The sequence below is a fragment of the Zalophus californianus genome, chromosome 8 (assembly GCF_009762305.2).
Source record: "Zalophus californianus isolate mZalCal1 chromosome 8, mZalCal1.pri.v2, whole genome shotgun sequence".
Lineage (NCBI taxonomy): Eukaryota > Metazoa > Chordata > Mammalia > Carnivora > Otariidae > Zalophus > Zalophus californianus.
Window position 1 is genome coordinate 101,466,938 of NC_045602.1, and position 14,326 is coordinate 101,481,263.

The 14,326-nt window shown below is 39.1% G+C and overlaps 1 protein-coding gene across 2 annotated transcripts in view; it reads right to left on the bottom strand.

Annotated features, from left to right (window-relative positions):
• Positions 1-14,326, bottom strand: part of SPTLC3 (serine palmitoyltransferase long chain base subunit 3) — a 156,459-nt gene that overhangs the window by 69,930 nt on the left and 72,203 nt on the right. For both annotated transcript variants that reach the window (XM_027624271.1, XM_027624272.1), the window contains exon 5: positions 4,259-4,383. In XM_027624271.1, coding sequence (XP_027480072.1) covers positions 4,259-4,383 — 125 coding nt within the window. The remainder of the gene's footprint in view (positions 1-4,258; positions 4,384-14,326) is intronic.

Consider the following 14,326-nt stretch of genomic DNA (forward strand, 5'->3'; position numbering starts at 1 on the left):
TTTAGGCTTTATTTGCTGTTCTTTCTCCAGCTCCTTTAGGTGTAGGGTTAGGTTGTGTATTTGAGACCTTTCTTGTTTCTTGAGAAAGGCTTGTATTGCTATATACTTTCCTCTTAAGACTGCCTTTGCTGCATCCCAAAGATTTTGAACAGTTGTGTTTTCATTTTCATTGGTTTCCATGAATTTTTTAAATTCTTCTTTAATTTCCTGGTTGACCCATTCATTATTTAGTAGGAGCCCTTTCAGCCTCCACGTATTTGAGTTCTTTCCGACTTTCCTCTTGTGATTGAATTCTAATTTCAAAGCATTGTGGTCTGAAAATATGCAGGGAATGTCCCAATCTTTTGGTACCAGTTGAGACCTGATTTGTGACCTAGGATGTGATCAATTCTGGAGAATGTTCCATGGGCACTAGAGAAGAATGTGTATTCTGTTGCTTTGGGATGGAATGTTCTGAATATATTTGTGAAGTCCATTTGGTCCAGTGTGTCATGTAAAGTGCTTATTTCCTTGTTGATCTTTTGCTTAGATGATCTGTCCATTTCAGTCTGGGGGTTGTTAAAGTCCCCTACTATTATTGTATTGTTGTTGATGTGTTTCTTTGTTTTTGTTATTAATTGGCCTATATAATTGGCTGCTCCCGTGTTAGGGGCATAGATATTTACAATTGTTAGATCTTCTTGTTGGATAGACCCTTTAAGTAGGATATAGTGTCCTTCCTCATCTCTTATTACAGTCTTTGTTTTAAAATCTAATTTGTCTGACATAAGGATTGCCACCCCAGCTTTCTTTTGGTGTCCATTAGCATGGTAAATAGTTTCCCCCCCCTCACTTTCAATCTTGGGGTGCCTTTGGGTCTAAAATGAGTCTCTTGCAGACAGCATATCGATGGGTCTTGTTTTTTTAATCCAATCTAATAATAGCCTGTGTCTTTTGATTGGGCCACTTAGCCCATATACATTCAGGGTAACTATTGAAAGATAAGAATTTAGTGCCATTGTATTGCCTGTAAGGTGACTGTTACTGTATATTTTCTGTGTTCCTTTCTGGTCTATGCTGCTTTTAAGCTCTCTCTTTGCTTAGAAGACCCCTTTCAATATTTCTTGTAGGGCTGGTTTCGTGTTTGCAAATTCCTTTAGTTTTTGTTTGTCCTGGAAGCTTTTTATCTCTCATTTTATTTTCAATGGCAGCCTAGCTGGATATAGTATTCTTGGCTGCGTATTTTTCTCATTTAGTGCTCTGAATATATCATGCCAGTCCTTTCTGGCTTGCCAGGTCTCTGTGGATAGGTCTGTTGTCAATCTAATATTTCTACCATTTTAGGTTACACATCTCTTCTCCTGAGCTGCTTTGAGGATTTTCTCTTTGTCTCTGAGACTCGTAAGTTTTACCATTAGATGTTGGAATGTTGACCTATTTTTGTTGATTTTGAGGGGAGTTCTCTGTGCCTCCTGGATTTTGATGCCTGTTTGCTTCCCCAAATTAGGTAACTTCTCTGCTATAATTGGCTCCAGTATACCTCTTGCCCCTCTCTCTCTTTCTTCTTCTTCTTCTGGGATCCCAATTATTCTAATGTTGTTTCGTATTGTGGTATCACTTATCTCTCGAATTCTGCCCTCGTGGTCCAGTCATTGTTTATCTCTCTTTTTCTCAGCTTCTTTATTTTCCATCATTTGGTCTTCTATATCACTAATTCTCCTTTCTGCCTCATTTATCCTAGCAGTTAGAGCCTCCAGTTTTGATTGCATCTCATTAATAGCCTTTTTGATTTTGACTTGGTTAGATTTTAATTATTTTATTTCTCCAGAAAGGGTTTGTCTAATAACTTCCCTGCTTTTTTCAAGCCCAGGTAGTATCTTTAAAACCATCATTCTGAACTCTAGTTCTGACATCTTACTAATGTCCTTATTGATTACATCCCTGGCAGTCAGTACTGCGTCTTGTTCTTTTCGTTGAGGTGATTTTTTCTGTCTTGTCATTTTGTCCAGAGGAGAATAGATGAATGAGAGAACAAAATGCTAACAGGGTAAGAACGTTCCCAGAAAAGATTCACTAAACAAATCAGAAAAGACCTGAAACCAGGGGAAAAGAAAGAAAGGAAAAAGAAAAAAGAAAAAGGAAAAGATAAAAACAAACAAACAAAAACAAAACAAAACAAAACAGAATATGATCAAGTATGATCAGGCTGGTGCATAGATCAGTGCCACACACTGAATTTTGGGTGTATTTTGGTCTGTTAGAAGAAAGTGCCTCCCAAAATTTTAAAGAAAGGAAAACTTATATATGTACAAAAATAAGGGTTAATACTATGAAGGGATGGAATATGATTGTAACGATTAAGAATATAAAAGATTTTATAAAAGGAATTGATAAGAAGTTGGTTGGAAATATATATATATATATATATATACATACCAAAAATAAGGTTAACTACTATGAAGGGACAGAATATGACTCTTAAAAATGAGAAATAAAAAACATTTTTAAAAAAGGGATTGATAAGATGTTGGTTGAAAAAGGGGAAAAAGAAAAAATTCAAAAAAAAAACCCCACTTAACTTTGAAAGACTAAATAAACATGGGAAAAAAGCCATGAATTCTATGTGCAGTATTCCCCTAGCGCTGGAGTTCTGCCATTCTCATTGATCGGTAAACTTGGTCTTGGCTGGCTGTTCTTGCTGATCTTCTGGGGGAAGGGCCTGTTGCCATGGTTCCCAAATGTCTTTGCCGGAGGCGGAATTGTCCTGCCCTTGCTGGGTCCAGGCTATGTAATCTGCTCAGGTTTGCTCTCTGGAGCTTTTGTTCCCTGCAAGCTTTCCGTACAGCTTTGGAGGATGAGAGTGAAAATGGTGGCCTCCCAATCTCCTGCCCAGATGAGCCGAGAGCTTGGGGCCCCACTCCTCAGTGTGCCTCCAGAGAAAAGCAGTCAATCACTCCCATCTCCCCAGTCTCTGGCCGCACTCCGTGCTCACCTGGCCTGTGACCGAGCATTTCTATCTCTGGCTCACAACCCCATGTGGAGTCTCCAAACCCAACAGATACCTGCGGTGCGCTCCCGCGCCACTCCTCCCGGGGGAGGAAGGGGAGTCTCCCTGGATCTGCCGTTTGTTGGGTCCCTGCTGGAGGAGCAGTGGCCCGACTGTGCTGTGGATCACAGTTTATGGCAACCCCGAGCTGAGAGCCCACGCCTCGGCTCCATCTCTGCAGCCAGCTTCCCTGCTCTGATACCTGGGAGCTCTGCTGCACCCCAGCACCCCCGGTCTTTCTGTGATCCCAAGGGTCCTGAGACCACACTGTCCCGCGAGGGTTCCACCCCCTGCTTAGCCACTGGAGTGACGTCCCTCAGCGGAGCTGACTTCTAAAAGTTCTGATTTTGTGCTCCACTGCTCTATCACTTGTCAGAAGCGGCCACGGAGGCCCCCTCCCCACCGTCTACCTTCCTGAATATCTCCTTGGAGTCACTTCTCTGCACCTCCTACCTTCCAGAAAGTGGTCGCTTTTCTGTTCAGAGAGTTGTTGCTATTCTTTTCTTCGATCTCCTGTTGAGTTCGTAGGTGTTCAGAATGGTGTGATCCCTATCCAGCTGATTTCCTGGGACCAGACGAAATTTAGGTCTCCTACTCCTCCGCCATCTTGCTCCGCCCACCTAGATTCAGTCCTTATGTCACCCACTTTGCACAGGCATCTTAGCCTTTCCCAAGAAGAGCTTGGAAGCAACTCGTTTGCCCTTCTTCATGTATGTGCATGTATTTTCTGTGGTATTCATCCTATTGTTTTTTGGTACATTGTTTCCCCCCTAGACTGTAAACAACATACATTTATAAGGCACAGGTCTTATTCATCTTTGTATGCACTGTATCTTGCTTTATATGAGGACAAAGTCATTTCTCAATAAGTGATCTGTTGAAAGAATAAATGAATGAGTGGCATGAGCAAAATGTTTTGTTCAAATAAATGCTCCATAAGCGTTTTCTACATTGTAAATGAGGACGTGGGAGACTGAAAATTTCATTGATGTTGCTAAACTATCATCAAAGATGAAATTTGACCCTCGTCTAGGACTGCAATTCTATAAACAGAATATCTTTATAAACAGATTTGCTGGACTAAGCTGGTATATTTATTTAAAAAGCTGGACATCCAATCAGATTTTCCTAGAAAAAGCACCTTCTCTGCCATACTTCTAATGAAGGACCTGCTCAGAGTTGTGATTCTTAGGAATAACACAGCAGAAGACAATTATATTAACAAATTCTCACCTTTCCGACTAGTGCAGGGATATTCATTGAGTTAGTTGCAAATCCCATCCCAAAGACCATAGCTGCTTCTACATTCAGGAACTTAGCCACAAGGTTCTCCAATTCTTCATGCTTATCCAAGGTTCCTGCACATGAAATGATGGGATGAGTGCATCTTCTCTTCTCAACAAGTTTGAAAACTCAAAATCCAGTGCATACCCATCACCAAAAGAAATGTGCTACACAAGAGAGTGTGTAGCAGGTATATTTGCCACAGCTGCAATCAAGAAAGAACCCACATGTCCACATATTGTAGAATGTACAAATTAAATACCTTGTGGAGTTATTTACATAGTGTAATTAAACACCGTAATGAGAAGGAACAATCTATTACCCTACACAACAAAATGAAAAAAATCTCACAAATATGTTGTTGAGTGCAAGAAGTCAGACACATACACTCATACAGGCTGAGTCCATTTATATAAAGTTTACAAACAGACAAAACTAACCTATAGTGTTAGCAGTCAGTATAGTGGTTGATTTCGTTGGGTGCACAAAGAGAACTTTGAGATTCTCTAAATGTTTTGTTTCTAGATTTGGGCGCTAGTTACACAGGTATGTTTGCTTTGTGAAAATACTTTGAGCTGTATAGTTAGGATTGGCCTATTTTTCTATATAAATATTGATAATGCAATAAAATCTACAAAAAAATACCACAATTTTTCTCTCCTCTCACCCTACCTCCCTCAAGTGATTAATTAAGTTATAACCCTCTCCAAGGGGCCCCACACTTAAATCCAAACAGATCCCATGATTTCTATAGATAATAGTAAATCTAGTTATAACTTATGTTAGTCACCATAAAATACATCATTAGTTTTTGATGTGGTGATCCACGATCCATTGTTTTCATAGAACACCCAGTGCTCCATGCAGTACGTACCCTCCTTAATACCCATCACCGGGCTAACCAATCCCCCCTCCCCCCTCCCCTCTAAAACCCTGTTTGTTTCTCAGAGTCCATAGTCTCTCATGGTTCATCTCCCCCTCTGATTTCCCCCCTTCATTTTTCCCTTCCTTCTCCTAATGTCCTCCCTGCTATTCCTTATGTTCCACAAATAAGTGAAACCATATGATAATCGACTTTCTCTGCTTGACTTATTTCACTTAGCGTAATCTCCTCCAGTCCCATCCATGTTGATGTAAAAGTTGGGTATTCATCCTTTCTGATGGCTGAGTAATATTCCATTGTATCTGTGGACCACATCTTCTTTATCCATTCATCTGTTGAAGGGCATCTCAGCTCTTTCCACAGTTTGGCTATTGCAGACATTGCTGCTATGAACATTGGGGTGCATATGGCCCTTCTTTTCACTACATCTGTGTCTTTGAGGTAAATGCCCAGGAGTGCAATTGCTGGGTCATAGGGTAGCTCTATTTTTAAATTTTTGAGGAACCTCCACATTTTTCCAAAGTGGCTGTACCAACTTGCATTCCCACAAAAAGTGTAAGAGGGTTACCCTTTCTCCACAACCTCTCCAACATTTGTTGTTTCTTTCCCTGTCCATATACATTATTTTTTGAATGTTTAGTACAAGAACAACAATAATAAACTAATGTAAAATAGCTCATCAATATTTTTATATTGATTACATCTTGAGTAGTTTGATGTACTTACATCTGAGTATTGGAGTGGTTCTAGAATACTATTTTGGATATTTTGGGTCAAACAAAACATATTATGAAATTAAGTTTACCTCTTTTCTTTAAACTTTTTTTTTATGTGGCTACTAGAAATTTTAAATTCCACATGTGTCTTGCATTATATTTTTATTGGACAGTGCTGGGTACATGATACACTTGGCAGAACATAAAAATGTACAAGTGGAGAGATATTGTAATTTGCAACCACAGAACATAGAAGCAGATTTAACTCAGATTTAAATTAGAGGAATATTTTTAGCATATTCGGGACTACTATAAACATGTTTTTTTCAACTAAGGATCAACATATTTTACTAGTGTGTAACATATTTACATAGTGTGATACCAGAATTTTATTAAATTGGCAAATTATCTTGCTTACTGTGCTCAAATGGTGAAGGGTTAAACTTGAGAAGGCATGGACTAGTGAGTTCAAAGAGTTATTTTGCATTTGATATGAAAGAGGACATTTCATGGATCATCTTTGTCCTTCCTGAGTGGTCACATTGTCATACAACAGATGGCTGGTGGCCTTTCTTCTCAAACTAGAATTCATTTACCTTCAGATTGTCAGAAACCATAGTAAAACAAGTGTTCTAGCAGAATCAATTTTAGTGGGGTGGGGTGGGGAGTTAAAATTTTAAACTGTCATTTAAAACTTTATTATTTCTGTATCAAAGATACAGAGAAAAAAGAAATGCTAAAATTTAAAGAGAAAACACGGGCACATAATCACTCATCAGATTTGTTTTTATCTAATGGAGACTGCATCCCAAAGGTAATGGCCCCAAGGATAGGAAGTGAATAGGCCATTGGCCTGGGCATGACAGCCTTGGGTTCTGGCCTCAGCTTTTCCACTAAAGAGTGGCCTCTGGCTACCTCTCCTCGAAGTTTCCAGGGAGATTGGGAGAAGTGCTGTTTTAGGCTTCCCTGACGTTGGGGGTGGTCTTTCCTCCACATAGAATGGTCTTCTTTAAGGTCCCACTCATTCTTTGACATCCACCTCATATGATGTCTTTTCTTAGATGCTGTTCTCAGTTTCCCCAGGCAAACTTGGTCATTTTCTTCTGAGATCACATAAGCCTCATTACATAATGATTATAGCATTTACTAAGTTGAACTTTCATGAGGCCATCTTCTCTACTACAGAAAGAGCCCTTGGGGTGCCGATACTGTGTGTAGGATGTTCATCTTGGCAACCACAGAGTACTGACACAGTATAATGCAGTACTCACACATAGTAGGTGCTTGTTGAGTTGTATGCTGTCTTTGATGGAGAAAAAAGACAGCACTAAGCCCAGAGTAGGGGATGTCACAGGGAAGAAAGTCAAGAGGTCACATGATGCTAGGGCAAAAAGGTGATTATGTAGTGAGCTCCACCTTGAAAACACCCATACTTGAAGAAGGCCTCCAGCAAGGATGGAGGGTGCCCAAATATTGCCACCTTGGTAAATTTCCCCATGAGCCTTTCCTTCCCAGAGGGTCAGGTGACAACTGCGTCCTGGCCCAGTCACCCAAAAATGAGTAGAACTTCACGGTGAGTATCTGGGGTATCTTCCTCCACTTTCATCTTCCCCATGTCTGCCATCCAGGGGTTTATCTATAACAGATGCATCACTAAAAGTCCTTAGGATAATGTAGAATGTGTTGTAAGCAATCAAACAGCCAACTAACTAGTAAGAAGCGGGTGTATCCAAGAACATCCTGAGAAAGTGCCCTCTGTGAGTCTTTATTATTAGCCCTGGATTGCGGAGAGGAAGAAGAGAGGAAATGCTGATGTCCATATTAGGTCTCCAGATCCAGCCTTCTTCTGGATTTCCAGTGGTCAAGTAGATAGTAAACTAATATTCAAATATACTTATTTCTATGACCACATGTCTCACAGCTGAGTTATGAGTGGTTTTGCATCTAGGGTCTTATCTTCATTTGCAGAAAATAACAGTCCCCACTTGCAACCCCCATTTTTATAGAACTTCTCTGTTTGGTGCTCACAGCTCAAACTTAATAAACAGATATGAGAGAGTCCCAGGATGGCTGGACATTTTCTACATCAGGAAGCCATGCCTCTCAAAGTTAGACTGGGCTTTCTGGATGGGGTATTCATTAAGGAATACTGAAAAGTGTGGCTCATTTGTATTAATTGAGAGCTGCTTTCCTCCTCCTGCTCTTCACACTGAAGAACTAAAAATGTAGGAAGACCTTGGGGAAACAAAACACTAACAAAAACTTAATGAGCTTGCTTCCTGCAAACATTCAGGCTAGATCTTAATTGGGTGGAGGTGCCTGAGTCATATCAAGTTGCAGTTGGTGGTCTGAGTATTTGAGTGGTTCTAGAAATTATATTCAACATTTTGTCTTTGTTATGTAAATATGGGAATTTTTTTTTAATCCCAAGAAAGCACAGCTATAGTCTGAACCAAAGGTACAAATAAATTCATAGTGATTTTTATCTCTTTCTCTCTGACTTTAGTATTTTTTTTTTTTTAGCCTCTGAAGGTCAATAACAGCCACAAACTAGCTAGTGACAATGGATCTCCAAATTGCTATGTTGTGCCTACTTGTTCTTATCCTGGAGGTTTATTTATCCAATGGGATACTGAAAACCTGCTTTGTGAATCAAAGAACAAATATAAGCTGGTTGTATCCTCTTCCCAGCTTTCTCAACAGTATTTTCATGTGCCAAACACTGGGCTTGCTGTCATCAGTCAAATCATAAAAATCAGATGCAGGAGAAAATACCAATATTATGCTTATGGACTGTATACTTCTGCTGGATTTTTATTGATACGGACTGGTTCATACTTTTTAGTCAGAACATAAAGATTGCTGGCCTTCAAACTGATGCTGACTAATAGTAGAGTGTGGGTGTTATTAACAAGCTTATTTCACCACCACCAATTCTTTCTGTTCAGCACATGTGAAGACTATTTTCCAAACTGTGACTGTAGTCACTTTTTGTCCAGAATATCCTGTTTGTAGATTGTTTCTTAGACTTGATCTGGGAGCAGACTGGCATTTCATGACAACCTGCCAGCAGGCTCACCTGGCTGTTCCAATTGTGCCATGGATATCAGCCCACATCTGAACCACTTTGCTTGAACTGGGGATGTGGACGTGGGAAGTTAGGGGTAGACATTGACAATGTACTTGGTCTTCCTCAAGTTGAGGGATATACATAGGTGCCAATGTCAATGAAAGTTAATCTGTATTCTCAGTATGTTTGGATATAACAAGACTTTTTGTCTAAATGAAGTAAAAGAGACTAAACTTTGATGTACATTGATGTGCACTGGATTTGGAAATCTGGACAATTGCTAATAAATCTAGAGGATTCTTCTTCCCAAGTTGCAAAGAGGGCAGGTACTTATCTACAACAGCAAACATTTTATGGAGGGCCAGAGAGAAAATAGTTTGGACTTTGTGGGCCAGATGGTCTCTGTTACAACTATTCAACTCTGCTATTATAAAGTGCAAGCAGTCATAGACTATACACAAAAGAATGGCTGTGGGTGTGTACCAATAAAACTTTATTTATGGATACTGAAATTTGAATTCCATATAATTTCACATGTTGCAAAATAGTATTCTTTTTATTTTTTCAACCACTTAAAATTGTAAAAACAATTTGTGACGTGCAGGCAGTACAAAAACAGGAGGCAGCTGGAATAGTCTGGTGACCCTTGATGTGGATGGTCTCTGATTTTAGCTATGAACAGTATGGGGTAGTGTCAAGAGCTCTTTAGTAGGAATCAGGAGAACTGGTCTCTAGTTTTGACTTCTCAGCCTACTGACTGCAAAAACATTGATTGGCAGGTTATTAAAAAATCTCTATGTATCTCATATTATGTTATTTGTGTGGGTGAGAATATGGTGGAAAATCTACATATTCTGAAATTCTATGAGTTTCAACTTTGTTCAATCATCCCAGGTATTCCCTTGCTGGCAAGTATTATACTTACATAAAATTATTGGGATATCTTGTTGAGTTGTTATGCTTGCTTGGCTTTGTTGAACCTACAAAGCCAAATCTGCACTTGCAGAAATATCTCTGCTAGTTGCAATTTGGCTGTGCTGTAATTTCTGTCATTGTCAAGCAAAGGGCAATTATCTTGTCAGAACTATAATGGGTATCAGGAAATTGCCAAAAGGCTTTCAGAAACAAAGATATACTTTCATTTTCCTACTCTCAAACAATTCCTCTGAGAGTCTGTTTCCTTTTAAAAATACTCTTAAAGGAAAATAAAGAGGCTTGAGAGAAATGGAATGAAATCTCATTAATCTGAATTTACAACAGTTTGGTCAGAAAGGAACTGGCATTGTTTATGAAGAAGAGTTTTGCTGCTGTAAATTAAGAAGGTGAAACTAATTGATGTGGGGATGTTTACAGCTTATTTAATCGAATCCACTGCTTTAGAGTATGTTTATGGCATTGATTTGCATAAAACTGTGTTAATTAAAATTGCTTTTTTTAAAAAAAAAGAAAACAAGATCTCTACTTGGTAGCAATTTCTTAGAAACTGCTTATTCTCATAGGAACTTGAAAGCCATAAGATGATACTTATTTGAAATTGCTTTAATTTAGACATTTTGTAGATTCAGGCTGGCCCCTTTTGCAATAGTTCAGACTAGAGAGACTGTACATTTCCTGGATCTAGACACAAATATTTGAGAAAGAAACACAGAAAGAGCCTTGCTAATTTGAATGAAATGATAGCAGAAAACTTCAGGAAGATAAAGAGGGAGATGAATTATCAAATGATTTAAGACTATGTTCTCAAACTGAGAAATAGAAATTTCAGCAAACTGGTACATTACAACTAACATAAAAATCACATTTGAAACTTGGAAATGGAAAATAATTTCCCATTACATCCAGTCATATCAATTCCTAAGTTAATGTGTCCTTTCTGATGTTTTTAGGATGAAAATATTTGAAGGCTACTTCTGAAAATTGCAATTATAATTTGAATGAATATTCTCCACTAGGCAGTTTTGAGGTGTGCTTACTCTTTAGGTTTCCCTGATGAGCTGAATCAAGCACAAGGCTTTCCTTCTCAAAGGAAGAAAAGTCTTCAAGTAGAGATGAGCTTTCCTTGGCACAGAAGTAGTCTTGTGGCATTTCATGAGTTTGTTTTCTTAGAAGTGAACTTCTGACTAACAGTTGCTAGCAGCACAAAGGACTTATAGAGCATAGGCATTCAAATAATATTCTGTTAGTACACATCTGCTCTTAACCAGGAAAACAAAGACCAAGAAACTAAACACCCTTGTAGAATAAAAGTGGCGGGAGGGGGAAGAAAGGAAACAAAAGTTTCTCTTCCGTTTGCCTGAGTTTAACCTTTCCTGGATTTGGAAATCTAGGGCAGCAATATGTGGCAGGATGCACTCAACAATCAAAACTAACTTGCTTCACTGATTTTCTGGCTTGTCTCTTACCTACTTTCCAGTTTTTATTTATAGACCTCATACCCCAGGCATATGTGGTATTCACTCCACAGAAAGTAAAAGACCATTGCATTTTGGAAAATGTTTGACTAATTTGGTCAAAAAAGGCAGGCATGCTAGATAGTATCCATTGGTTCCCAAAGTGTAGTCCCCAGAGCTGCAGCATGGACATTACCTGGGAAGTCATTAGAAATGTGAGATCTTGGGTTCTATTCCAGCTGGGCTGAACCAGAAACTCTGAGGGTGGGGCCAACAACCTGTATTTTTCCAAGCCCTGCTGGTGATTCTGATGTAAGCTAAAATTTGAGAACCACTAGTGTAAGCTCAAGAATCCACATAGCCTGTGGCAGGTTCCCTTCAGAAGACTGGAAAATTTGGTCAGTCTGATTCAGTGGGCAAGTCTTGGAAACGCCAGAACTATTTTCATAAGTCTGTGCCTTCATTTTAGACTCTGTTGACTTTTAAGGAAATAATTAACTATGGAAATATGAGCTCATTTCAGAAAAATCAGAAGATACTACAAAATAAAATATAACCATCTTTATCAATGCAAATATTCAAGTAAGATATATGTTTAAAAATGGATTCATAATAAATATACTGTTCTGTAACTTGTTTTATTCTCTTAACAATGTATTTTCAGTTTTCAGAAAATTGAAGACTAGGAAGGCATAGAGTTTATCTCAGGCCCTAGCTAGTTAAAGAAGAGAATGTGGATTTGAATCCAAGCAAACTAATTCCAGAGCCTTTGCTCTCAACCACCCTGCTAAGAAACTGCTTTATAATTTTGCATGGTTAAATAACATTGTGTTAAACAGATCTACCAAATATATATAATCAATTTCCTATTGTTGGAAACTTACTTATTTTCCCCCAATTTTTACTATTATTAAGCGTATTGCATTGATTATTCTAGATCATACATTTTAGAAAACTTATTCAAAAATTTTAAGGCAAAATTTCTCAAAACAAAATTGCTGAGTTAAATGGCTTTCTGTTGATACATTTTCAAATTGCCTTCCAATGTACTCTATCAACAGTATATAAGGGTGCCCTTGTCTTTTTTCTTTTTCTTTTTTTAAGATTCTATTTATTTATTTGACGGAAAGAGAGAGAGCACAAGTGGGGGCAGCAGCAGACAGAGGGAGAAGCGGGCTTCCTGCCAAGCAGGAAGCCCGATGTGGGCCTCGATCCTAGGACCCTGAGATCATGACCTGGGCCAAAGGCAGACAACTAACTGACTGAGCCACCCAGGTGCCCAAGGGTGCCCTTTTCTTTATTCCTTTGAAAATATGAGATATTATTATTTTTTAAAGATTTTATTTATTTTTTTGAGAGAGAGGGAACACCAGCAGGTGGAGGGACAGAGGGAGAGGGAGAAGCAGACTCCCTGCTGAGCAGGGAGCCCTATGCAGGGCTGGATCCCAGGACCCTGGGATCATGACCTGAGCCGAAGGCAGACGCTTAACCGACTAAGCCACCCAGGCGCCTCTAATGGGATATTATTTTTTTTTTTTACTTTTGCCAATTAGGTGAAAAATGGCAACTCTGTGTCTTAATCATTCTTTGATTATTAATTATTATCTTCCACAGGCTCGTTGGACACTTACATTTCTTTTTTTTCCTTAATTGTTCATTTGTGTACTGGATCTACTTTTTAATGTAAAATTTTCATTACACTATAACATACATGTAGAAGAGGAAACAAATTGTAAGTATTGAGCCCTATGAAGTGAACACCCACACAGATTACCGCATCATAAAAAACCCAACAACAATATAGACAGCACCCAAGAAGTCCCTTTGTTCCCCCTTCTGGTCACCATCTACTTCCTCTGAAGGGTAATTAACTATCTTATGCATTCTCAGCAGCTATGATATTGCTCCCAAAGGGTTGACAAGCTGTTCTTGGAGGAAGGGCAGATAACTTACTATGTATAAGGTACAGATATCCATGATCTACATAAACAGATATATACTTTATCTGTAATATTAAAATATCACAGGAGGGAGAGATAAAGAAAAGCTTGAGAAACATTATATAGTCCTGACTGTGCATGTTTTGCCTCTTGGCTTTCTCAAAATCTTGGCCCACTTCTTAAGTTGTAATGTTCTTTTTCTTCTGATCTGTAAGTCTTTACATGTTAAGAATGTTAACATTTTGTCTTATTTTTTGCAAATAACTTTATCTAATTTTGTTCCTCAACTTTTAACTTTGTCGACATGGTTTTTATGTAGAGAAGTTTAAATGCTTCATTGTGTTGGCTCTTTCCCCCTATGATTTCTGGGTGTGCTTTCTCTGGTTCTCCGGAGCGTGAGGACACAGGAGACTACTGTCTGAATCAGGCTTGACTAATCTGAAGGGCAAGTCATTGTGTCTGAGGTTGGGGTGGGAGCAAGCTGTCTTTCCTCTAACAGGGAAGAGAGCCTGTTATCCATGGACAAGGGTGGCCTGTGTTGCAGGGAGTCAGTCTGGAAGTCATTTCAAATGGATCCCTCCCACTAAGAGGACATACTGCCAGGTAGGGTGACTTAGGTAAGGTGAGTTCCACCGTCGGTCATTATGGGTTATAGAATTAAAGGGTGATTATAAGCGACAAGCTAGAGAAGAGCCTGCTGTGGGTGAATGTTTATTTCTCCCCAAAATTCACATTGGAAACCTAATAGCCAAAGTGATGGTAATAGGAGGTGGGGCCTTTGGGAAGTGATTAGGTCATAAAGACGGAGCCTACATAAATAGGATTAGTGTCCTTATGTATAAGGCCCCAGACAGCTGGCTCGTCCCTTCCACCATGTGAGGGTACAACCAAAAGTTTGCGCCATGGAAAAGGGCCCTCACCCGACCAGACTGGCAGCCTCCAGAACTGTGAGAAATGAACTTTTTTATCACCCAGTCTGTGATATTTTGTCACAGCAGCCTTAAGGGACAGAGAGGTT